Source organism: Sphaerodactylus townsendi, linkage group LG04 (assembly GCF_021028975.2).
Source record: "Sphaerodactylus townsendi isolate TG3544 linkage group LG04, MPM_Stown_v2.3, whole genome shotgun sequence".
In the NCBI taxonomy this organism is placed as follows: Eukaryota; Metazoa; Chordata; class Lepidosauria; order Squamata; family Sphaerodactylidae; genus Sphaerodactylus; species Sphaerodactylus townsendi.
Genome location: NC_059428.1, coordinates 151,399,943 through 151,426,312, shown reverse-complemented (window position 1 = coordinate 151,426,312; position 26,370 = coordinate 151,399,943). Strand labels below are relative to the sequence as shown.

At 46.9% G+C, this 26,370-nt stretch overlaps 3 protein-coding genes across 4 annotated transcripts in view; 1 reads left to right on the top strand and 2 right to left on the bottom strand.

Annotated features, from left to right (window-relative positions):
- Positions 1-3,397, bottom strand: part of RNF216 (ring finger protein 216) — a 51,935-nt gene extending 48,538 nt beyond the window's left edge. The window contains exon 1 of one of the 2 annotated variants that reach the window (XM_048493919.1): positions 3,277-3,397. The gene's annotated coding sequence lies outside the window, so the exon portion shown is untranslated. The remainder of the gene's footprint in view (positions 1-3,276) is intronic. The other variant, XM_048493920.1, reaches the window with a different exon arrangement.
- An 8,683-nt stretch (positions 3,398-12,080) lies between these two features.
- LOC125431121 (urotensin-2 receptor-like) lies at positions 12,081-26,090 on the top strand. Its single transcript, XM_048493757.1, has 2 exons — positions 12,081-13,777; positions 25,708-26,090. The coding sequence occupies exon 1, from the start codon at positions 12,664-12,666 to the stop codon at positions 13,771-13,773; it is 1,110 nt and encodes a 369-aa protein (XP_048349714.1). The 5' UTR covers positions 12,081-12,663; the 3' UTR covers positions 13,774-13,777; positions 25,708-26,090.
- Positions 17,794-26,370, bottom strand: part of SMURF1 (SMAD specific E3 ubiquitin protein ligase 1) — a 47,409-nt gene continuing 38,832 nt past the window's right edge. Inside the window, 7 exon segments of the mRNA XM_048493756.1 lie at positions 17,794-21,125; positions 22,276-22,351; positions 23,069-23,105; positions 23,108-23,197; positions 23,199-23,285; positions 24,482-24,602; positions 25,674-25,811. Coding sequence (XP_048349713.1) covers positions 21,026-21,125; positions 22,276-22,351; positions 23,069-23,105; positions 23,108-23,197; positions 23,199-23,285; positions 24,482-24,602; positions 25,674-25,811 — 649 coding nt within the window. The 3' untranslated portion in view covers positions 17,794-21,025.

The window sequence follows — 26,370 nt, the reverse complement described above, 5'->3', positions numbered from 1 at the left end:
GGAGGGAATTGGAAGGGCTTCAAAAACCACCACCCACCCTTGAAAGACACTCATGCTTTGGACTGAATCATCTGCAGATGCAATAAACAGTTGCAACTAACACCACATGGAGCAAAAAAATCAGCCTTCAGGCATCTCCCAATGTTGAACTTCTTTACAGCTAAGAGCAAGCTTTCTCTCCCAGAAGCAGCCTTCAAAGGGCAAAGAAGGAAGGTCCCTTTTCATCAGGTGCAAAGATGCCCCTTGCCCTGCTTACAACCCCAATTGCTGGTTTGCCAACATTTCCAGTTACTTCGGAAGCTGAACCCCAAAATGACTGCCCAGCTAAACATCATGAAAAAGAAATATGCACAACTGCTAACCTCTTCCACAAAATACCTTTTGGATTGCAAGGTTGCGCTCTGCCAGCGGATGCCAAGAAAAGGCATCAACGCATCACACTGGCTCAAAGAATTCCTTCGTTGCAGCATGCTAGAAGATTAAACTTCCTTGTACGCATGGTAGACAAACACAAACCTCCTCCCACAAACAGAGGCATTCCTCCAAATTGCATCAGGGAAAGAGAGGCCTGAACCCTCTAACCAATTCCAGTCAAATCCAGGGAGAAAAAAAAACACAAGTCAAGAGTTTGGCTGGGAGCAGCCAAAGTTATTCGCACAGCAGAACTGGCAACATGTTTCCCGAGTTACACCACTCTAGATAAGAGGCCATCCAAATGGAAGATTAGACATTTTCCTACGTATTATTATTATTATTATTAATTGGGTTTATAAACCGCCCTCCCCCGAAGGGCTCAGGGCGGTGAACAAAATAGATAGAGCACAACATTAAATTAGATACAATAAATATGGATTAAAACAGCTCTAATAAGATAAACCCTACCCCATTTAAAATGCAGCATCAATTAACTTGAGATGGCGCCTGTTATCAGTTCCCACAAAACCCCAAAAGGGGAGGGGTGGCAGGGTCCCCATGATGTCATAAAAGGGGAGAGGAAAAGGAGGGCCCCTTATCAACGGCTGGTCTCCCCAAAGGCCTGGTGGAACAGCTCAGTCTTGCAGGCCCTGCGGAACTCAGCAAGATCCCGCAGGGCCCGGACAGCTGATGGAAGAGCGTTCCACCAGGCAGGGGCCAGAGCTGTAAAGGCTCTGGCCCGGGTGGAGGCCAGCCGTATCATCGAGGGGCTAGGGATCACCAGTAAATTGGCCTCTGCCGAGCGCCATCCCCACACAAAAAATTAACATACCTCTTACAGTTATGTCCAATAATAAAGGTTTTTGCACGTAACACTTTTAGAGGGAATCACCTTACATTCCCAGCTGTCTTCATCTTGAGTAAATATGGCTTGTTGATAAAAACAATACTGCACACACCCATAGCATGCCAGGGAAAAGGCTGGCTTGAACTTTTCTTTACATATTTGTACAAGGAAGGACTATTTTTCCTTTTTGCTAGGGGCGCATTCAACATGAAGTAGCCCAACACAGGAAAAGTTAGTCTTCCCTTCTGCTACAATAAGAAGTTCTAACATTACTTGAGTGAGCCCAGTTAGAACTGTGAAGCCCTCCCCAAGGAAAAATTCAGAACAGAATGCCCTGGTTTGGTTTCCCTACATCCTGGGAAGAAGAAGAGGAGTTTGGATTTATATCCCCCCTTTCTCTCCTGTAGAAGACTCAAAGGGGCTTACAATCTCCCTGTGAGGTGGGTGGGGCCGAGAGAGCTCTGAAAAGCTGTGACTAACCCAAGGTCACCCAGCTGGCATGTGTGGGAGTGCACAGGTTTAATCTGAATTCCCCAGATAAGCCTCCACAGCTGAAGCAGCAGAGCGAGGAATCAAACTCAGTTCCTCCAGATTAGAATGCACCTGCTCTTAACCACTACGCCACTGCTGCTCCTGTGTAAATATTTCTGTATATATGACAGACATATGCAATCTTTTAAAGGATTTATCTACTGCTGAAAAATGAACTGATTTCAACCATATTCTACATTGTGTAACTGAAGAATTCAATGTTTTCAATGACAAAGTTTTGACAGCCTGTCCCGTTGTGAATGTATGGAACGGTTTCAGTCCAAATTATACACTTCCTCTTGTGCACTAAAAAACTTCTGTTCTCTATTTTTAACCCCCCCTCCCAAGCTGGCAGGAATTAAGATACATATGCTAAGGTAGAATACTAAAGACAACTATTTCTGCCCTGCTCCATGGCAAAGGTGGATTCTTTAAGGTCCCAGTGCAATCAGCCAGACAATTTCCCCTTCTGCACACCAGGGCATGAACAGAGGCAAACAGCTAGCTCATCTGGACAGCTGTCAAAAGACCAACAGGACAAAGTTGTGAAACACATCTGGACAGTCTACTCCAGTCAGCCAGTGAGCATTTACATCATCTGATCCTTTAAGCAGATGCTGTGAGTAAATCTGGGACCTGAGTGCAGATGTTTCTACCACTAAGCAACAGCCCTTCTTCATCTGAAACTCAAGGTCACTCTCGACTCCCCCTCCCCGCAGTGGCTTATCTGGTGTCTCTTTTGTCTCACCTACAACTTTTTATCTAGAAATGCTGAAGACTGAAATGGGGGCTTTGCCATGCAAAGTAGATCTCTGCCACTAAGTGACCGCCTTCTGTTGGGCTTTGGTCTATCAAGGTCTCCCCTGACTGGCAGTGGTTCGCCCAGGATTTTAGGCTTTTCCCGTCCATGCAGGAAGCAGTCTTATAATGAACCAGATCACCAGCCCACCAAGGTCAATATTGTCCACTCTGACAGGCAGTCACTTTCTCAATGAACTTCACATTACCAGCTCCTTTTTCAACTGGAGATTGAACCCTGGGCTTTCCAGGGGCCAAAATAGATTATGTACCACTGAGCCCGGGGCCTTTCCCCACCCTGACACTTTTTAACTGGATGCACTGGGGACGGAAAGGGCTATATTTTGGGTACAAAGCAGACTCTTCACCAGTGAGGCATGTGGGCTTTCCTCAAAAGGAGCAATATCTGTGGAGAGGAGGAGGAAAGAGGGATGGGATGAAAAAAAATAACTGAGTGGGGCTACTTCCTATAGGCCAGTAAAGGGGGGGGGCTGAGTGGGGGGAAGGGGTCACAAGCGGGGAGGGGAGAAAAGTGCTTATAGGGGAGCAGTATTTGAAGCGGAGGTTGCTAAGCAACGGCTGGCCAGACCCACGGGCGGGGTTTGACAGGGGTCTGGGGGAGGGGGTTGGGCAAGGCCTGGTGGGGAGATCCTCTATCCCCAGGGGGGAAGGGGGCGGCTACTCACCGGCTGCGCCCTTCGCCCCCTTTCTGGGTCTCCTCAGCCAGGGCCCGGCCTCTCGTCTCCTCTCCCGCCCCTTCAGAGCGACCCCCCTCAGCTTTACAGGAGGCTGTTCCGGCTTCCTTCCTGCCTGGTTCCCTTGGCCCCGCCCCTTGTCTGCACTTCAGGAGGGCTTTTTCCGGCCCGCTTCTTCTGCGCATGCCCAGACAGTAAGGCCCTGCCCCTTGTCACTTTAGGGTGGGCTCTTTCCGGCCCGCGTCTTCTGCGCACGCCCAGACAGGAAGGCGCAAGAGATAGGAGCGTCGCGGTTATGACGACGCCCGACGGGTCAGTGAAGACCCGCGACTGCCTCTAGAGGTCGCGGCGCAGCATTACAGCCGCTGCTTTGGAGTCGCTGAAAGTGACGGCGAGCCAAACCTGGGTCTTTTTGAGGCATTATGATTAAAATAAATTAGACCCAGTCTAATTTAATAAGAAATGGAAACTTGACTTTGCATATGAAGCTGAATCAGCCATGTAAGCAAAAATAGTTTGAGAATTAAAACATGTGCAATGCTTAACAATATGATCAGTAAAGGTGTTTGGGAGCAGGTGGCTAAACGTTAGCTGTTTAAAAGAGTCCATCACAGTTTCTCTAATAATATTAGAATGTCATATCGGGATCTACTATGTAATGTTTAATCGATATTGTTTTGGGTAGATGTCTTCTCTGTTTGAACTCTTTTATCTATTTTCTAGTATTGTTCTAATTCGACCCTGTCAAATACACTGTGAAAATCAATTAAAATATTTTAAAATTGCCACCCAGTTTCTTTATTTTGCGGTGGGTGGGTAGGTTGGAATGTAAGAATGGGGTCAAAAGGAGAGGAATAGCTGGCTTCCGCTTGAGACCGGAAGTGTTGCTAAAAGTGGGTGGATTCCCCCCTTATCTCTTTGGGAAAAGGCGAAAGGGCAGCTTCGGAGCATAGAGAGGACTCCACCATAACCATAGAGTTTAAAGGGCTCGCTGGAGTCCAGGATCGTCTTCCAAGCTGGAGGAAACGAGGCGTCTGAGGGCCACGTGGTTCTCCCCCTGAAATCGGGCATCATGCATTGCAATGGCTCTTAATGGCCATTAAAATAATATTCCATAAAGGAACGTTGCATCTCATCAAAGGCGGTTTAATAATGCATAAAAGGCGCTTTAATAAATGCTTGTTTGCCATATTAATAATTGCTTTTAAACTATTGGAATAAAATGCACCTTATTATTAAAATTGTAGAAATATAAATGTCTCAGAAGACAATATTAGTGTTATGTATCTATTACATGCTATTTATTAGAAGTAATTCTTCATGAAAACGATTGTGTCGTGTATCAGCGTACAAATTAAAACGCACAGGGAAATTATCTGTTGAATTCTCAACTGAGCAGATTTGAATCCCCCTCTGGCTTGACCTCTTTATTTTTTAATTTTAATTAAAAAAACCCACAAAAACATACCACTTCCCTGTGGGTGGACGCTAGCATGGTGTAGTGGTTAAGAGTGGCTGACTGTAATCTGGTGAACCAGGCAACTATCATCTTCCTCAATTAGTAAAACAGTAACAAACGCTGACTGCTTTCAAGAAAGGATGGCCACACAACACAATGACTGAGTTAAATAGAGCAAGCCTGTTCAACGTCAACATCCTTCAACATGTTTGAAGCCCATTCGGCTTCAATGTCTGATATGAGCATAATTAGAATGACATTTTTATTGGTAACCCAATTTCTTGGTGCCATAAAAGAAATTACGGATGGCCCAGGAGGTAACTGGCACCCCGGCTTGCCATTGTCAGCCTTTGCACTGGAGTGATCCAGATCAGCGCAGTAGAATTTGCTTCTAAGGAAACACAAACGAATGGGTCATAAATGAGCCTCAGCAAGCCCCAAAGTTTGCAGGCACTCCTTATTTTTTTTAATTCTCTCCCCACCTGCCATAGCCTTGGACTGTCACTATATATGCAAACCTGGTGGAGCTATGTGCTCAATGATGCTGAATATTTCTGGGCAGGATCAACTATAGCAGGAAGCGAAAGATAATCCTAGAGGGTATTTTACCCTCCTCTTGTTACTGCCACAGGAAAATAAATAAATATTTTCCTGAAGTCAGGTTGCCTGGCTACACTGGCTCCATGCCCAGATGCAGAGACTTGTGTAGTTCAGAAGCCCCCATAAGGTTCACAAGAATGTATATGTATGACTGTGCCAATGCCATATGATTTCCCTTGTGTTTGTACCATTCTAGGATGTAATAAATGCCCTTTTAAGTTGAATTTATGATGTGCCTGCAGTTTAGGATGTTAATATTAGTTAGGTTCTTTAGTTAGCTTAAGGTTTTGTTATTGTTAGAGTTAAGAAAGCCATGCCAATAAGTATTTGTGAAGTCTTACCCATAAGTATAAGTACATGTGCTTATCCTTTAAGGTTTCCCTAACGTTTAAGTTTAGAAATGTTATTTTTGAAATTTGTGTCTCATGGCCAAAGCAGTGGCCAGAAAGGTTGATATTAAGGGACAAGGAAGTTAGTCCTGGAATTCAGTTTGGACCAACACCCAGGTAATCTCATCTTCACCAACAAAAGGGCCTTTTGACTAACAAAAGATGTCACCCTGTTTTGCTATTGGACTGTTTGAAGTTTTACTCTCAGGATCCAGAAGCTCATTGGACTGTTCACATCCTTACTTTCAGAATCCAAGAATTCATTGGATCATTTAAACTTGTCTCCTGTCTAACACTCCCAAGGAACCATACCTCAGGCAATGAAGGTGCAAGCTTTTCTTCTGGGATTTGATCTCATCCAGCACATGTGTGCAAAGGGATTGTTTTCTCTCCTTTGGTGGATTCTAGGATATTTTTTCTCTGTATTAATGGAAGGAGACCGCCCCTTCCTGGTTTTGCACACTATGGGGTGGGACTGCAACTCTACAGCCCTTCTGGAGTTACTGGGGAAATGTGTATAAAAGGGCTGATGCACAGCCATTAGGGGAGTCCTTTTTTTGCTGAGCTGTGCCAGGAAATCATCACTTGCCAATAAAGAACCCTCCTGCTTGAAGAACATCAGCTTCCTCGCAAGTCATTAAGTTGCTGGGAAGCTGAAATCACTTGTTGTTACCTGGCAAAATCCGCGGTAACACTCTGAGATGATCTACCACCGTGGTGGCCCGGACACTGGCACTCTACCGTGGCGAACCTTTGGCACTCAGATGTTATGGACTACCACCAATTCCCATCCCAGCTTCCCATGCCAGCCTGGCAATACAACGGTGGCCAGGCGCTGGCAGGGGCTGAAGAGTCCACTAACATCTCGTGCCTATTTCGCTCACTGTTCCACCACCCTTGCTGGACACAACTGCTTGCCCTTTCATTAGCCCATTTAATATCAACTAGCTCCCTCTCAAGGTAATTCATTGGCCTTCAATCAATCAATCTGTTTGTATGTCTCATTTTTCACTCCTCCATCTGGAGCTGAAGGCCTATTTTGTTCAGGTTGCCAACTCTGGGTTGGGAAACTAAGATCTGGAGCCAGTACTTGGTGAAGGGGGAAATCTGGAGAAGGCATACCAAAAGTTTGCCCTCTGAAGCTGTCATTTTGTCAGTGGAACAGGTATTTTTTGTCTGGAGAGGAGATGTAATGCCAGTTCTCCAGGCTGTGCCTGGAGGATGGCAACCCTATTACTTGCCCTCTGGCGTGAAATCAAAGACTGCAATGATTCACACATTTGTGCTGTTTTTATTCTGAGGCTAAATGGGCTTTTTAAAAATTGCTTGGGGAGGTTTAAACCGGTGTGGGTTTTTTTAATTGACTGAGACGGCCGCAGATCCATGCATATGGTGTTCCTTTTACCTTTGCCTGTGGGCTCACAGAAGTGGAAAAGACTCACACTCCAACCATTCCTGTACAAGATGGGAAATAATCGCAAAAGGGGATGGTTTGCTTGGGAGGGGATCTGGGTCCTCAAAATCACACGCAACCCAGAGCCATCCCTGGGTTTAAACTTCTGCTTAAAACAGAGGTCTTTTGGTTTTTCCTGTTTTTCAAGCTCTATGATGCTGGGTTTTTTTTACACTGCTAAGGTGCTGTTAAGCTCTCCAGTGTTATTTAAATATACCATCACTGGTGTGTTTCAGTGTGTTGTGTTGATTCTCAATAGATTATGATTCCTTTAATCAGATCATCCCGGGGCATTTCCTAGAGTGCTTTTCCGGCAAATAAATACACTCTCAGCACAGAGACCTTGGGGAGCAATTATCCCCATGTTTATGTACCTTCCCCACCCACCCCGCCCACTGTTCCCAAATAAGAATGTCAATCTGCGCCTCTCAACTCCCCTTGAAAAGGAGTAGTTACATGACAACTGATAGTTTCATGCTTTAGTTTAAGGGTCACAGGAATGGAATTCTGGACAATTCTCCATCAACCCTTCCTTACAAACAGCCGTCATCAAATCAATGGTGCTCCTGCCGGCTTTCATAAGCTACAATCCAGAAGCAGCAGAGAGTTGATTTATATGGTGCAGCCAGCACGAAAAACAAACACCACTTCCTTTCTCCCTTTCAATTCCCCCCCCCCCTTTATGCCATGAGTCACGCTGTGAAAATAGTCTTATTGGTTCGATAGTGCTGTTCTAATATCCAGCCACGCAGCTGACTCACAAAGGCTACTTTGCAAACTACCTGCCTGCCAACAGTCAGCTGAAAGGACATCCAAGGGCGACATATAGGATGGTGTGCGATGTGATTGGCAGGAAGGACAAAGTGCAGAAAATAATACTGGATGCAAAAAATGTCTGGTGACGTCAGCTTGCTTTTTCTTTGAAACAGTATGGTTCTAGCCCTCATAGAGGCATAAACCTGTGTTCAACAGCTGCTGAAATCTCAGAAGGGCAGCACGACGTGATTCCTCGTGGAACGGGATGTCGGCTTGAACGCCCTGCCACGCTCCTGTTCCTTTCACATGACCAGCAGAACCAGAGTAAACGCAAGGTATCATTTACACAATATAGGCACGAATGGCAGAATTTGGATGGCCTTCTGAATATTCTTTGATGAAAAACACTCTATACTGAAAGGGTAAAGCAAGAGACAGAATCACAGAGTTCGAAGGGGCCAGACAGGCCATCTAGTCCAATCCCAGATCAATGAAGGATCGGCCTGAAGCATCTCTGACAAGTGTTTGTCCGGCCACTGCTTAAGACTGTCTGTGTGGGGGAGCTCCCTCCCTCCCTAGGCAGCTGGTTCCACTGCTGAACTACCAGTAAAGGCTGTTGTTAAACTACCGCTACCATTAAAAAAAAACAACCCTAATATTTAGCCAGTATCTTTCTGTTCCAATTGAAACCCATTATTGCCAGTCCTGTCCTCGGCTGTGAGCAGGAACAGCTCTCTAAGGCAGTCTTTTAAGTGATACCCTTTTAAATACTTAAAGAGAGCAATCGTGTGTCCCCCCTCAACTCCCTCTTCTTCGGAATGAACACACCGAAGTCTTCAGGTTGATGCTGCACTGAGCAGATGGTTGGACCATATGGCTCCTTCCAGCAGGAGTGTAGGAGTGTGGAAACACATCTGTAGGCGTGTGGAAACACATGTGGTTCACCAGATAAGCCTCTGCCACTCAGGTGGAGGAGTGGGGAATAAAACTCGGTTCTCCAGATTAGGTTGGTCTGTATAGCTTCTTCCAGTTTTATCATTCCATTCTAAAAGCTGAAGAGCTGGTAATAAAATGCAATCGCTGACAAAAATCTAATCCTGCTGAAAGATAGTTTGATGACAAAAGGGGAGGAGGGTCAGGAATTGCGCATTCAGGTTTGGCCCTTCACATCCCCGACTCTCACTTTAGAGGTCTCAAAACAAACTGACATATTTCATGAGAATTTGCATGGGGGGTGGGGGTGGTATTTTCTCTCCCATAAACCATGGCTTGGCCAGAGATAAGACTCCTGCAGAATAATCAAAGGGCATTTTGAAAGAAGGGACGCGCTGTCCATCAAAACAGCACCCTCGGCAACCTTATGTTCCCACAGAAGCCACATCTCTGCTGCCCTTTGCCACTGGTGACAGATGCGATCGCCAGCCAGTAAGACTGAGATAAAAGGATTTGAGAAGCAGCTGTCAAATTGCAGGGGGGTGAGTGGATTGGACCATGAAATCCCAGGCAACAGATCTTTCTTGGGGGCGGCCCAGAGCACTGGGGAGGGCCCCTCAAAAACAGACGAGGTCTCATTGGCCAATCATCTCATCTACTGGGGTTCACCGTTTAACTGCAAGGGAACCTGCAGACCAGTGTTTGCACTCAGGGTTCGCCATGCCACAGTTACTCAGCGGGAAATCCTTGAGTGCCCATGCTCCCGAAAACCTCTCTCCAGTGCTGGCCTGTGGATGAAACTTGACAAGCTGACATATGACAGCTTAGACCAAAAGCTTTCTCTTCTGCGGCTCAGACTTTGTTCAGACAGAGAGAATGCTTTTTGCAACAATATCAGAAATGACACTCTGAAATTCTGAGTCATTTATTTGTTTCCATCCTTCAGTTTTATGACCCCGCCACCGAAGAAACAAATCGTCAGGGAATCACAAAGAGCCTGAAGCATTTAGAAATGTCAGCTCAATTCCTGAGGAGTTTGGATTTATATCCCACCTTTCTCTCCAGTAAGGAGACACAAGGTGGCTTACAAGCTCCTTTCCCCTCCTCTCCCCACAACATTGTGAGGTAGAACAGGGCTGAGAGTTAATGAGAAAAAGAACCGCCCAAGGTCACCCAGCAGGAATGTAGGAGTGCGGAAACACATCTGGTTCACCAGATAAGCCTCTGCCACTCAGGTGGAGGAGTGGGGAATCAAACCCAGTTCTCCAGATTAGAGTCCACCTGCTCTTAACCACTACACCACGCTGGATCTCAATATCTCTGAGCGATATGATCGCTCTGCTTTCTAACTGGAGAAGCATGCCCTCCAAAATCTGACATTCTTGAGTTAACAAGCGCATTCAATGGACGCGGCGAGAAAAATGAAAAGCCATGATCTGCAAACCACCCTCTCACATGAGGTGCTGTGTGGTTCCCGGGCTGTATGGCTGTGTTCTAGCAGCACTCTCTCCTGACGTCTTCAGAGGATCTGAGCCTGAAGCATTTAGAAATGTAAGCTCAATTCCTGAGGAGTTTATATCCCACCTTTCTCTCTAGTAAGGAGACTCAAGGTAGCTTACAAGCTTCTCTCCCCTCCTCTGAAGATGCCAGCCACAGATGCAGGCGAAACGTCAGGAGAGAATGCTGCTAGAACACGGCCATACAGCCTGGAAACCACACAGCACCTCAGTGATTCCGGCCATGAAAGCCTTCAACAATACGCCCTCTCACATGCTTGTTTTCCCCTACAAATGCCTCTTAGGCCATTCCAACAGTTTTTGCAAGGAATCAATAACCAGGAGAGGGTTGGGATGTGCACTTAAATTAGTTCACGTTTGCAGCCCAGCTGATACCAAGGCATGCTTTAAAAGCAAGTGGTTCCTCAACCAATGGAACTCACCGCTCGTTTAGGAAGGACACAGGGTTTCCATTGCAATTACTGAGAAATTGCTCTCCCTCAATCCTAGGCGTGTCAGCCTCCATCTGGGGGCTCCCTGGAATCCTAGCCATGCCAGCTGGGGACTCCCTGGAATGACAGCTTTTCTTCAGACCATAGAGATCAGTTCCCTGGGAGGAAATGGATGCTTCGGAGGGTGAACTCTATGGCACTGTGCACCACTGAGGTCTCTCGTCTCCCCCAGGATCCATCCCCAAATCTCCAGGGCTTTCCCAACCATATCCCCCTGCAAGAGTGACAGACCGTGTCCTGCCAGCCATATCTGCCATAGATTACTTATGGGCGATGCTGTGGCACACTAAGAAGTTACTTTGATGTTTCTCCTTTCACTGCCACACCCCTCCCCTTGCCTTTGATGCAGTCAAGGGAAGAGGAGGGAGAGGGAGGGGTGGCATGCAAGGGAGGGGTGGGAAGATGCCGGGTCCCCTTGACGCTTCTTGCCAGTTCACTCACTGGGCTTCCACAACTTTCTTTGCACTTGAAACTTACCAGGAGTTAGACAGGGGTCTTCAAACTATGGACCTCCAGATGTTCATGGACTACAATTCCCATCAGCCCCTGCCAGCATGGCCAAGTGGCAGGGCTGATGGAAATTGTAGTCCATGAACATTTGGAGGGCCATAGTTTGAAGACCCCTGAGTTAGAAGATAAGAGTTACAGAATGCTGGTAAAATATTCAAATACCCTTCTAGGAAACAGCGGGTTCCCTGTTGCCTCGTTTCTATCATGGCAGGACCTGGTCTTTTTGATTGAGGGATTGCTGGGATTTTGAGGACTTGAGGGATTATTAAGAAACAGGCATTGTGGACATGAGCACAGCCGGCTTCACAGAGTCGGGGGTATGTGGGAAAGGAGATGGGGGTGGGGGAGATGACCTGTGGTCACCCCAGTACGGACTGGGAAGTGGCACATAAACAACTTGAAACACCAGCATTTGAGTCTCTTCTTCTTCAGCTCTACAAACAGTGCAGGGCAGCAGTGAACGATGCACAGCGAACTCCCACTGCAACAAGATTATTGAAACCTCCGATCCCTCCCACTTCTTGTAAAGGGATTTTCTCACAGAGAAGAAGATGCCTGTTGCCACAGATCGTTCTACCGCGCTGTTCTGGCAGCGGGAGCCGCACCAACCACCAACACGATGACGAAGTCCGCAGCAGCCGAGTTAAAGCCCACCACAGTTGTCATTTGCATTTCAGTATCTGGGAATCGAGCAGATTGCTTCGATTTCTGGTCAAGTGCGGACGTGCAGTTTCTCTCGCCGACAAAATCGGCATCTTGCTGGGGACTTTGGTGTTAGGCATGGACAGGAACTTTAAGTCATCAGGCAGGTAGGTCCTATCAGCCTACACACGGATGAATTGATTATGCTTAAGGCGCAAGGTGGAAATCAATTGGAGCATATAAATATAGAATGTTTTCCTCCTTTTTTCCCATGCTGTGGCGAGATGGTTATTTCCGACCAAGACACCACTTTCTTTCTTTCCCTGCTAGCTGGAACAGCAACAGGATTTGTGAATAAGAGATGCGAAACCCGCGACTTGTCTTCTATCCTGGTCTTTTTAGCAATGACCTCTTAACTTCAGCCCCCATTGGTGATTCTGTTTTCCATTTGGCAAAAAACCGATACACAGGTGAGATCTGAAGAAGCGTAAAGTCAGTGGTGGGTGTCGAGCATTTGCGCAGGCAGAAGATATTTGCACATGACCAGTCCTCAAGCTTTTTGGACAAGAACGTTTACATTACAAGGACTGCTTTCAGCCTTGCCAATCCAGTGCAAGATGCAGACATAATGGATCTGGGGTATTGCACCACTCTACCCTGCCATCTGAACACCACCGGTAGTCACCCCAATGACACTTCCAAGGACCTCAACGCTACTGGGAGCACCATAGTTACTTCCTTGCTGGGTTGCATTCTGGCCGTTATGTGCCTCGTTGGGATGGTAGGAAACATCTACACGCTGGTGGTGGTCAATCTATCCATGAGACTGAGTGGATCCATGTCTGTGTACATTGTCAACCTGGCCCTGGCGGACCTTCTGTACCTTTCTACCATACCTTTCATCGTCTGCACCTACGTCTTGAAGGACTGGTATTTTGGAGATGTGGGCTGCCGGATCCTGTTCAGCCTGGATTTGCTCACTATGCACGCTAGCATCTTCATCCTCCTGGTCATGAGCACGGAGAGGTATCTGGCAGTCGTCAAGCCTTTGGATACCGTCAGGAGACCGAGGGATCACCGAAGGGTGATCACCTGCTCCGTGTGGCTGGTTTCCTTCCTCCTGGCCTTGCCAACCATGATCCTCATTGATTTAAGGACCAGCGTCCACGACGGGGTGATCAAACGCATGTGCTACCCCACATGGCAGACGGAGGCCTACAAAGTCTACCTCACCATCCTTTTCAACACGTGCATCTTGGCCCCAGGAGTAATCATTTGCTACTTGTATGTCCAACTTGCCAGGACTTATTGGAGATCTCATACAGTCACCTTCAGCCCCAAGGACGTGAAGAGATGCCCCAGGCAGAAGGTCTTGTACATGATATTTAGCATCATTCTGACCTACTGGATTTGCTTCATCCCATTCTGGCTGTGGCAGCTACTCGGTGTCTATCACTACCAGACGGACAACACTGCAGGCAACACAGCGGTCAATTTCCTAGTGACCTGCCTGGCGTACAGCAACAGCTGCATCAACCCTTTCCTCTACACGCTGCTGTCCAAGAACTACAAAGAATACAGAAGGAGCCAGCAGAAGAGCAGTGTCACCCTCTCCAAGATCAAGCCAAGGAGCAGCTCCTCAATGAGGTCGGTGTTATCTGGAAGTCACCGATATACGGACACGGTGCCTATTGCTCAGATCAAAGGCTTCAGCAATGAGGATGTCATCTCCTTGTGAACAGGTGAGTAGGAGTGGGCAGGGCAAGCCACGTAAAAGAATATCAACTGCCGTCTGTTGTCAGGACTTACGATGCTTTACAAGTGCATAGGTTAAGCAGGAATTGGGGGGCACAGAAGCAGGTACCCAGGCTGTGCCGATCCCAAAGCAGTGGCACCAGAGGTTCCTAAAAACAATGGTTTCCCTTAAGGCTCTGCAACTCCACCCCGACATCATAACACTGCAGTAGAATCTCACTTATATTTTTGTTCACATTTGGGGCAAGCTTCGGACGTAGGAGTTTGAGATTTAATTTGCAAGTTTTTAAATCCGTTAACCCATGCAACTAACCAGCCGTTGGTTGCCACAGTCCAAAGCTAACCCCGAAATGTTTCTGGCCTCGAACAAATCGTGCAGCTTAGAATTCACACAGCGAACAAATAACGGAGCTTAGCATTCACACCGTGACAAGAAGTATTTTAAAATGTCAAAGGGCAGAGAGGCAAAATGCCAGAATGGTTGAACAGCCAGAACGCAAGAAGGCGGGAAACACTCATCCAAGTAGCGATTGTTCACACTAAGAGACATTATGTTGGGATCTAATTTCTGCTGATTTCACATTTAAGACTATCTGGGAAAGCGGCACGAATCAGAACAGGTATTTCAAGTGCTGGCAATGAAAACTAGGAGCAGTGTGGTCCTGAATTAAATCAGCAGGTTGGGGCAGGGAGGGCAGGCTCCTTACTGTTCATGACTCAACCTGAGCTTGAACGGGAGTTTTGCCAGCCGCTCTCCTGTGCTGCTGGTCCTTGGCTGCGTTCCTAGCTGGCAGACTGGTGACTCACATTTCTGCCTCCTTTGCACCCCAACTAGCAAGCAACTGGAGCTGCCAAGCCCAGTTGGAATTAAGTCCTCTGCCAGGAACAATTAAAGGGATCAAACCCAAAGCCATTTATACTTTGCTTCCTGGTGGATCTTGGAATTCTTCCTTAACCCACCCACCTGAGTATTCCACTGCCCCTTCTCTCTTCCCCTTGGGCCCAGGTTGATGTAAGGACAGATGCGAACGCAACAGACCTACCTTGCAAGTTAGCCTCAGATGAACAGGTTTGTCTTCTATGAGAGCAGGTCCAGTTGTCGCGCCGGTTCAAGTCTTTAAGCTGTCCTGTGACCAGCAGAGGTTAAGACTGCGGGTTTACTGCAATCCTGCTCAAGCCCACAGCGCATTCTGCTCAGAGAATCCAGCTTCTTGAGGATTGCAGCCGTCATTTAAATAAGTGAAAGGATTTCTAGTCCTGATGGTGGCAGGGGTAGCGCTGAAAGGATATGGCCAAACCTCAGCCAAGCAACTGTCCTCACCCTTTATTTTATATTCCATTCCAGGAGCAGCAGTGACGTAGTGGTTAGAAGCAGAGTGCACCTCTGAAGTCTGGAAGGGTCAAGGTTTTGATTCTCTGCTCTACCACTTTCTGAACAGAAACTTATCTGGGAATTCAGATTAGCCTGTGCACTCTGTCACATGCCAGCTGGGTGACCTTGGGCTAGTCACAGTTCTTTGGAGCTCTTTCAGCCCCACTTACCTCACAGGGTGTTTGTTGTGGGGGGGAGGGAAGGGAAAGGAGTTTGTAAGCCCCTTTGAGTCTCCTTACAGGAGAGAAAGGGGGGATATAAATCCAACTCTTCTTCTTCTTCTCTGCATAGCAACTCCTGGACTTCCTTGGTTTCCCCCCATATAAGCACTAACCCTACTTCTGAGATCTGACGAGATCAGGCTTGCCTGGGGCATCCAGGCCAAGACAAGAGAGGGGCAGAGGTGGTTTGCCACTGCCTGCCTCTGCACTTCCCCCAGCATCTCTGGTGGTCTCCCATTCAAGTACTAACCAGGATTGGCCTTACGTAGCTTCCAAGATCTGATGGAATTGGACCGGTCTAGGATATCTAGGTCAGAGTATGATGTATAATACAGAAAGCAAAAAGCATCGCTTGCTCTGTCATCCCCAAAAGCCTTCTTAGATTACCACCACTATAGATTACAGGTGAAAATGGTTTTGTAAGAATACAAGATTCTTTAGAGGTTTATCAGGAGTTCTTCAGTCAGAAGATAAATTACAGTGGACAATTTCCCCAAAAAGGTAGCTTGCCCCTTCTTATCAACCTACTCCTTCCCTGCATCTTTGAGACAGCGCTCCTGGGGAGACACAAGTGTTGGTTGTTGTGGATTTTCCAGGTTGCATGGCTGTGGTCTGATAGTTCTTGCTCATGCCATTTCACCTGCATCTACGGCTGGCATCTTCAGAAGCATGTCACGGTAAGATGTTTTGCTTTGAAACACACCTTACAGTGACATGCCTCTGAAGATGCCAGCCACAGCTGCGGGCAAAACATACTTTTGATTTATTGCTTCAATTCATGAGCAATGAAGTACTACTGTTAATTGGTCCCTTCCAGTTTCATTTTAGGTTGGCTTGCAGCGCCATCTACTGCCATACCTTCACATTTACAAGGACAAATTTAAAACAACATTTCCCCTTAGAACAGCATCAATGACTGGTGGATCTAGACTGGCTGATCCAATATTACCCCATTCACATCCTTGCAGTGTTTAATGGAACTGGACAGAACGTGGAATTTCTCCTCCTGAGCATCCCCTGTTCCCATGGCCCACATAGCAGGGAGGAATCTCTCCACCATATTCAGTGTGAACTGGGTCGGAACCAGTGCCCCACCTCCTCTCTCCCAAACTTCTATTACGGACCCTCCAGTTAGGTTCCTGCATGTTGCATCCAGAATATTCACAATGAGAAAGTTGTCCGCTGGAAGCCAGAAAGTCTCCTAAGAGCACCTTCTTATGTGTAGTGTTAAGTATCCTTTGATCATTTCAGTTAACATGTGGAGCCCGTAAGAAGTTGGAGATTTTGTTTCAGAGGCAGCTGTGATTCAGTGGCAAAGCATCTGCTCCATGTTCAATCCCTTCCATCTCTGGTTGTGGTGGGTTTTTTGGGCTGTGTGGCCGTGGTCTGGTAGATCTACCAGTTGAATCCGGCCGTGAAAGCCTTTGACAATATCTTCCATCTCTACTTAAAGGACCAGGCTCTAAGTGATGGCAAAAACCTCTCCCACAGACCCTGGAGAGCCACTGCCAGTCTGAATGCAGAATGCTGTCTGCGATAGGGTTCAATTCCGTACGAAGCAGCTTCGTATATATCTTAGCAAGGCACGACAGTTACAAAACTTTCCCCAGACCAGGTGGCTCAACAAATATATCTTGCAGAAATTGGCGGTGGTGGAAAGTGCCATCAAGTCACAGTTGACTTATGGTAACCCTGTGGGGTTTTAAAGGTACGTGACGTCCAGAAGCAGTTTGCCAAGGCTTGCCTCTGTGTCATGATGCTGGGCTTCTTTGGGGGGGTCACCCATCCAAATACGAGCCAGGACTGACCCTGCATAGCTTTCGAGATCTGACAAGATCTGGCTAGCCTGGACTATCCAGATCAGGGCAGAAACTAGCTCCCAAATATTAGCTCCCCAATGCAACTCCCAAATTGGTTTGCAGGAGCGTCTCCACTAGCTTGCCAGGAATAGAAGAAGTTTGGATTTATACCCCCCCTTTCTCTCCTGTAAGGAGACTCAAAGGGGCTTACAATCTCCTTTCCCTTCCCTCCCCCCCCCCCAACAAACACCCTGTGGGGTGAGCAGGGCTGAGAGAGTTCCAAAAAGCTGTGACTAGCCCAACATCACCCAGCTGGCATGTGTTGGAGGGCACAAGCTAATCTGGTTCACCAGATAAGCCACCACGGCTCAAGTGGCAGAGCGAGGAATCAAACCTGGTTCTCCAGATTAGAGTGCACCTGCTCTTAACCACTACACCGCGGCTGCTCCACGTGATAAATTATTTCCAAGCCTAACTTACAAAGCAAAGTCAGTTTTGACGTGGTGTCTGCCAACTGACAAATGACAACACCACTGGTTAGTTGTTTCAGAGTATTTAAAACCCAATATGAACACAGTGCTAGAACAATAAAAACGGTAAAATGCCAGAACTCAAAGTTGTGAGTTTATTGCATATGTAACCAAAAAAATAAAAATAAAAATGAACATGACCTCCTGGGCCCAGCCTACTATACAATTTATTCCAGCCGGCTCCATTACCACATTAAATAGTAGTAGTATTTCTTTAAATACTTTGATTAGAGACATACAACCGGGGGGGGGGGGGGGGGGGGGGTTAGTATACAACTCTTTCACAAAATAAAATCCGTCATTAAAAACGGCGAGAAGAATAAGAAGGGTAGCAGCAATACTTAAAAAAAAAAAACACCCGAGACGTTACAAAAACAATAAGTTAAAAAAATACATTATAAAGTGGTTGAAGAACAAACAAACAAAAAATTAACGGAGCAAAAAGAATTAGACACAAATACGTACTGCATCCCTCCCTCCCCCCTCCCAACTTTCTGTGCTCTACAGTGTAGATTCTGGGTTCTGGCTAAGGGGCGGGAGGGGCTTGAAAGAGAGTGGGGCATTTTAATGAGCTGGGATTTTAAACAGCCACCCAGCTTTAGCAAAGGTGGACACACTCCCCACGTACAGCAAGCAGTCTCCTTAGAAGCAAACGCTGGTCTAGTATGTTGTCGTTTTGTTCTACGCACTCACGCCTTCCTGATGCACTCAAAACACACATGCACACACCCATACACGCAAACGAGTGGTCAATTCCTATGTCCCTGAGGGCACACATGCCAAGATGACGATGCATTTCAGGGGAAAGTAAACGGAGCCTTGTAGCAGTGAACCAGATTTCTGACCTTTGTACTGCTGCTGGCGTGAATGACCACGGGAAGTTTTAGATGTGCTAATACGGCTGGGGGGCAGGGGGATCAGGAAATGTGAGCACCTTGGTGCGCCCTCCGTGTGTCTCCATGAAGCTGATTTGGGAGGGCAGCAATACCAACTCCAACAGGATAGGCTGCCTTAAGCTATTTGTGCTCCCGGCCCTCTCTTCTACCATCAACTTATCTGAAGACCTTTGGCTGCTACCTGCAGGTCTGTCTTAGGCCGCGCTGGCAACCAGGAGGCTGCAGCAGTATTCTCTTCTCACTCATTACTATAATGGAGAAACCATCTGTGCTATGCAGCCTGAACCACACCTGTCCTTTTACTACCTTTGGCATGTCACTTCCACTCAGAACGGTGTGTCCCCATTCTACCTGTCCTTTCTTTCGAACTTTACTGGCGCAACACACAGCCTCAGCTACCTGGAACCACGACACTGTCGCAACAGTGGTGGACGAACTGGCCAGTGGGCATCCCAACCACCAGTGCTAGCTCTGCTGATCGTATGTGGGTAGCTTGTTTGCCTCTTTTCTGTACACAAGCCGACTGCTGTGCTGAAGAACCTCTCTCTCCCCCTCCTCCCTGCAAAGAAGATTTTGGACAGTCTTTTAGTAGCGATGGCATCTTTCTACAGTATTTCAAAAGTTCCAATGCCACCGACAAGGCTTAATTACGTCCAAGGGACTGTGTCTCACCTCCACAGGTATTTGGAAAACCAGAGGCACTACCGTTCTATTACCCAGACGCTTACTGTAAAATAAGCCTGGTCACTAATTTGAACACCACTCACCCTCTCCACCCTAATAACGCAGTTAACTGGTCCCTTAAGTGCGACTGGGAGGGCTCCTCCCCCCGATTATGTCTGAATCTGCCAATGAAATCCAACATTTCAACCACATGGTGCAAATTCCACAAAACGATACGATTTCCTCTCTCACAAATGTAAATCCTCCTATCCCCAAAACATCAAATCACAAAAAGTTACGGCCAACTGAACAAACGGGAAAGCTTTCGGGATTCTGACAATTATCTAACTTGTGTTTTGTCCTATTGTAGTTTAAAGCTATTATCAAAATGGACCACTGAAATAATTTTTGCGGTTCAGAGAACAATTCTGACCCACAATTGAAATTCAACACACTACTCGCCCATAACACCATCTATTAACAGGGATCTTTGTGTTTCTTGCTTTCTAATTTTAAAAAGTCTTACGAAACCACCCAAGTCTGTTTGATGATTACTGGGGCTTTCTGCAAAGTAATGGTGAAGAATATTGTGAAACTGTGCAAACTGTAAGTGTGAATCAATTAACCAGGTTTACTTTGGCTTTCCTTCTCTGTGATGTCACGTGAACTGAGTGACTTAATGCTAGTCTTGAAACATTTAGTGCTCGAAGAATGAAAGTGGAAATAAAAAAGAGGCTAAGAACAGTACTCTGAATTGCTCAATCTCTGAAGGCTAAAACCATGAACCTTTCCAATGGATTTACATCGTGTTAAGACATTTATTGTCTGCATATGTTCCTCCACTCAACTGGAATCGTTCTCCAGGTGACACGGAACTTGGTTCCATTTGCTTTCAGCTATTTCCTCTGATGAGGCTTCCATGATTTTGAGTCCAAGAAAGCATCTGAGAAAACGGCGTTAGAAGAAAACCTCCAGGACTGACGAATCGTGTCCTCCCAGGCTGGCTCTCCGCTTTACCTAACATACGCCAAGGAAGGAAGTCTGCAGAACAAAGTCGCTCTTGGCTTCGAAGCATAAAGTACAAAAAAACAGCTTACCTCCCCATTCAAGGTTGGCTTGGGTTCCTGTCTGCTCTCAAAAAGCCAAGCCACTGCAGTTGAACACAGCACTTCCTATCAAGGAACAGCCCTAAGTTTAGTGTGCCTAAGGAGCTGCGTTCGGCTAACCGTTCTGCAAATGAGTTCTCTGAAATGTGCATTTGGGCATTCCAGTGCCAGCCTCCTTGCCTGCAGCTTCTGGACTCTACAAGGGGACTCGGGACTGCATTAAGACATAACATCCAGGTACACATAACCAGTCGGAAGTCCTCAGCAAATCAATCTCGACACTCAACTATAAGTCTGATACCCCTATTTTTTAAAAAAAGAAAAAGACCACAGGTCATCGACCTTATCACAATATGTGTTACAAGTCTAGCAGAACACCTTGGGTCACCGAAACCAAAATCCCGATCCCTGGCAGTCTTATGTTTCTTGGGAACTGTGGGAGCAAAAAAAAAGAGAAAGGGAGGAATGGTGTGGTTGGGAACCATCGACAAAAGCCCCCCAGCGTCACTGCAGGCGGGGAAACGGCCTCATCTCCCCACGTGCTTTGAGCGTCCCAATGCTTTGGACAACGGAAGTTCACAGCACGCTTCTTATGAGCTTTTGGTTCGGTGGTCCATGAGCTAGAATCTGTTTCCTTTGGTTGCCTGCTCACTCCACTGCAAACCCACAAGTCTCTTCCACGGCAGTCAGGAGCTTCTCGTAAAGCTTCTCGTATGACTCGTACGGTGGAATGTCAATTCGGTTAAAACTGCGGAAGGCAGAAATCTCAGAGTCAGTGTGCGGCAGGCTGCATTGCACAGGTGTAAGAGGCATATAAACAAATATCCTTGTGCGTTTAAGAGGTCAGATACACAGCTGGCCCCTGGTCTAAGAAAAGGAGTGCTTAATAAATGTGCGCATTATACAAAACAAAGTTGAGTAATTAAAAATAAGGGTTTTGGAAACCGGATCCTAGCATATATCGCACATAAAACACATGGTATAGAACTCAGGTGTTGTTACACGTATGATTGATGAAAATGCCAAATGGCCAGACTCTTTGTTTTGTATAATGGGTATATTTATTAAATATTCCTTTTGATTATAAAGCACAGGAGTTAGCTAGATACTTGCAGAATTAGTGATATTGGCCCCAACCTGATGGAACACTCTCCCCACAGTCATCTGGGCCCTGCAGGACCTAGAACAGTTCCGCAGGGCCTGCAAGACGGAGTTGTTCCGCTGGGCCTTTGGGAAGGTTGGCCGTTGAAGGTGCCGTCCCCAGCGCCCCATATTCCACCTTGGGAGCTCGCCCACATTATGCCAACCGCCCGATCAGTCCATTGTTTATGTTGTCATCATCTGATTTTAGGACGGAGGTTGGAGCTGATTGTTGTTTACGTTTTAAATGGTATTTTAAAATGTTTGTTTTACCGATCATAGTTTAATGTGATTGTCTTATTGGTTGTGCACTGCCCAGAGCCCTTTGGGGATAGGACGGTATGTGAAATCTGATATATAAAAATAAATAAATATACTGGGTGTTGAGTCCCCCCACCCACCCCCTTTTGCTCCTTTTCCCTAAGAAAATGAACCCTGATCAGATGGCCAAAACACTTTTAAAAAGCAGCCTTTCTTTTAAGAAAACTCCCTGGGGCTTCATTGCAGACGTCTGCAAGCAAAATAAATTTGAGATAGAGAATTGATGCATCGGTCACAGAGAAATCATATCTCTTTGCCGCTCACGGCCACCTCCTACATTTCCCAACGGTCTCTGTGGCATGCTCTGTCAGTTTCAGGGCGAGTTTTCCGCCAGCATCTTCCCGGAGATCTTTAGGTCACCCAGAACAATCAGTATCTGAATATACTCAGAAGCAGGTGATTTTGAAAGCAAGACCAGAACAATGAAACCACCTTACCAAGTGTGAGCTTTTGGAAGGTTGTCTGTGTTTGCATCTATCAAGTGGATAGTGAAGAGCCTGGGTCCTGCCGCGCCTGTAGAGCCTTGCAAAGAGACATTCTAGTTAAGGCCCTTCACAAATACACCTACCCCACAACTGTCATTTATAACCCCCTTCCCCGACCCACCCTGACATCATGGGGGTAGGTGGGAAATACCATTTGGGAGGGAGGAACCAAGAGCGAGAACTGGGCTTTTCAAATGCCAGGCTCAATGAGGAATTCCTGGACCTCAGCCTCAGCCTCCGAATCCCAATGTATTTATGGCGTTTACTACAGAGGTTTGGGGAAAATTCCTAGAGTTTCAACCAGAAGTGATTTCACATCCTCGCCCAACTCCACCATACCTAGGCGCTGCCTACCAAACTTCCTAGCAAAGGCACTTTAATTTACTGCAGAAGGGCTCTACGTTCAGCAGCACAGCACATCCTTTTTAGGAAGAAGGTCTCTGTTTCAAACCCTGGCATCTCCAGTTAAAGAGATCCCAGGCGGCTGCGCTGGCAAAGCCCTCTGCTTGACACTCTGAAGAGCTGCTGCCAAATTAGAGCACTTAACACTGAACCAGACAGAAGACGGACGGCTCCACATCAAGATAAGGCAGCAGCTCCATATATTACGTGAGCAATGTACTTCTAGAATAGTGGAAAACTGCCATGGCCTAACTATACTTGGGCAGTCCCATCAGACAAATGAAACATCGCGACTCCCAAGTTCTCCCCTCAAGAGAGCTAACTCAGCCCCCCTAGCAGTCACCTTGCAAAGCCTTGAAGCCCTGAAGCGGAACCCACAGTAGGGGCCGTCTGGAAACTGCAGTAGCCTGCGTAGCCCTACTCTCTCCTCATCGAGAGGCTTCCCACTGCTTACCCAGAACCATGTGGCCAGTGATGCTGCTGTCCGCCATGCAGTGCTTCAAACGTGTGTTCGACTTCCAGTCGTTCAAATCGATCTTATCGAGGCCTCCTATGATGAGCTATCAAAGAATGCGTGTATTTTAGAATCACAGAATTATAGAGTTGGAAGAGACCCCAAGAGCCATCAAGTTCAACCCCTGGCAATGCAGAAACACACAATCAAAGCACTCCTGGTAGATGGCCATCCAGCCTTTCGTTAAAAAGCTCCAAAGAAGGAGACTCCACCCCACTCCCAAGGTAGTGCATTCCACTGTCGAACAGCCCTGACTGCCAGGAGGTTTTTCCTGCTGTTTAGGTGGAATCTCTTTTCCTTCACCTTGAACCCATGACTCCTGGTCCTAGTCTGTGGAGCAGCAGAAAACAAGCTTGCTCCCTCACCAACATGACATCCCTTCAAATATCTAACCATGGCTATCATGTCGTCTCTTAACCTTCTTTTCACCAAACATACCCAGCTCCCTAAGTCTCCCCTCATAGGGCATGGATTCCAGACCTTTTGCCATTTTGACCAACAAGACAGCGTTTGTCCCATTTCCCTCTAAGTGCCCGGCCAGTTATGATAAGCTGGGCATAAGAGTGGCTCTCCTTACCTACCACAGACAGGACTCCACCTAAAGGCTTCCTTCAAACCAAGAGACTGGGTTTACAGACAGAACACTCATCTGAAACCCTGAGGCTCACATGCCTCCTTCCTTGTCCTTTGCATGCAGCTCAAATCTGTTTTGCTGCCAAATCACAGCCAACTTACAGTGACCCTGAAGGGTTTTTTGGGCAAGAGAGGCTCGGAGGTGGCTTGCCGTCGCCTGCCTCAGAGTAGCGACCCTGGAATTCCTTGGTGATCTCCTATCCCAATACTAACCAAGGTCAACCTAGTTAGCTGCTGAGATTTTACAAGATTGGGCTAGCCTGGGCTATTGAGATTGAGGCATCTTAAGTTACCCAGGGTAGAATATTAATTAATTACTATAACTTAAAATTAAAATAACAAAAAACCTCTACCCCCCCCAAAAAGAGAGAGAAACTGGTTTTGTCTTCCAACCTTGATATATAAACGAAGCCTAGTTTCCAGAATAAGACCAGCGTCTTTAATACAACTGGAATTCAAAAAGCAGCCCAAGCGGTTTACCAACAGCTTCATACAGAACTGTCTTTGCCACCACGTTCAACATGAAGAGGGGGGAAAAGATCTTCTAAGTCACACCCTGATCAGAAGAAGAAAAGGAACCCCGTCTGAATGGGGACTTTTTTACGATACCTCAAGCTCTTTCTGGTCAAAAGGCTTCAGGAGATGCTGAGGAATGAGCTCGTTGAAACCCTTCTGGAGAGCCAGGAACTGGGCCTCGATGCCTCTCATGAACCGCCAATTAACGTACAGCCTGGAGGGGAGTAGGGAGGAACCAAACTTGAGAGCTGTACACTTGGGAAGCATCAGACGCTGCAAGTGAAATAAAGCCTGTCTACTGGCTCCAACTCATGAAAGACTTCCTGTTGAGTTCCAAAGTCAGGAAGCCCTGGATAGATGATGGTACCCAGGTGACTGCAGGACAAGAGTCCATGGCCTTTTTGAGCCTGCGGACACATCTGGAATCCTGACAAGGCATGATGGGTGCAACAACAAAATGGCTGCCACAAAGCAGCGGCCGCAGGAAGTGGAGCCAGCCGCAAAATAATGGCCACAGATTGACTTCAGTAACACAGTCCTTGTCCATGAAGTGACAGCATCATGTGGTGGCTGAAGTGTCAACCCAGGTTTGCGGAGATCTGGGTTCAAATGGCCTTGCAGGGTGGCTGAGAATGAGTGGGATAAAAATGTAATAAAAGAAAAACTCGTATTTTCCCAGGATTTTTGGAAGTTCACACAAGCTGAGAATCTGATGACAGACCAGCCACCAAACGCTGCATTTCTGTCACCTCTCATGTCCATTCTAGTACAACAACACTTTTGTGAAGCTGTTCTGGTTGCATCACTATCACCTCTGCAGCTAAGTCAAATGCTCAGACCTTAACTTTCAGCCACTTTTAGCTGAGGATGCAAGGGTGCAAACCAAACTGCTGTAATATTGCCACAGCTGCAACCCAGAACCTAGAAGAAGTGTTTGGATTTATACCCCACCTTTCCTTACAGACTCCTTTCCCTTCCTCTCCCCACAGCAGACATCTTGTGAGGCAGGTGGGGCTGAGAGAGTTCAGAGAGAACTGTGACTAGCCCAAGGTAACCCAGCAGGAATGTAGGAGCATGGAAACAAATCCAGCTCACCAGATAAGACTCCACAGCTCATATGGAGGAGTGGAGAATCAAACCTGGTTCTCCAGATTAGAGTCCACCTGCTCTTAACCACTACACCATCTAGATGTTCCTCAACATGCAACCAGGTGCTGAAGCCAATGAAAAGAGTCCCACCCGCTTGACTCATAAAAGAGGGGGGGAGCTTCTTCTCCAGGGCTACCTGACATATTCTTTCTTGTTCTCCTCTGTTACAGGAACATTTCTGCCGTTCGGTTTGAGCTCGTGCTGCAGGATCCTGCCGAAAGCATTGTGCTCCACGCAGAAAGTATGGTCCAGGACTGGAGTGATGTCGTTCTCTCTGTCAGCAAGCCAAAGAAGATGAGTAATTTCTTCATCTGCCAGCAATCACACATGCTTCCTGAACATTTTGACAGCATGAGCCTAAGGAGCCATGTAACACTAGCGGGGATACTGACTGTTACAGTGAAACTCTGTGGGAAGGGCTGGGTCTCTGGCCATTTTCAAGGGAGAAAAAACAGTAGACTGCATGGCTGTTGTGAGTTTTCTGGGCTGTGTGGCTGCAGTCTGATAAATCTTGTTCCTAACGTTTCGCCTGCTTCTGTGGCTGGCATCTTCAGAGGTGTATCACAGAGAAGAGTGTGTCCAGTGTATAACAGTGTATAACAGACTTCTCTCTGTGATACACGTCTGAAGATGCCAGCCACAGAGGCAGGCGAAATGTTAGGAACAAGATCTACCAGACCATGGCCACACAGCCCGAAAAACTCACAACAACCAGTTGAATTCAGCCGTGAAAGCCTTCGACAATACAGTAGGCTGCATGATTTCCAGCCTTTGCAAAAGTGACAGTAGGTTACACCAACTGTTTAACATTTACTATTGTTAGTTTTAATGTT

What these genes read in the sequence shown, in the direction of transcription:
- LOC125431121 (XM_048493757.1), top strand. Translation starts at nt 12,664, where the DNA reads ATGGATCTGGGGTATTGCACCACTCTACCCTGCCATCTGAACACCACC.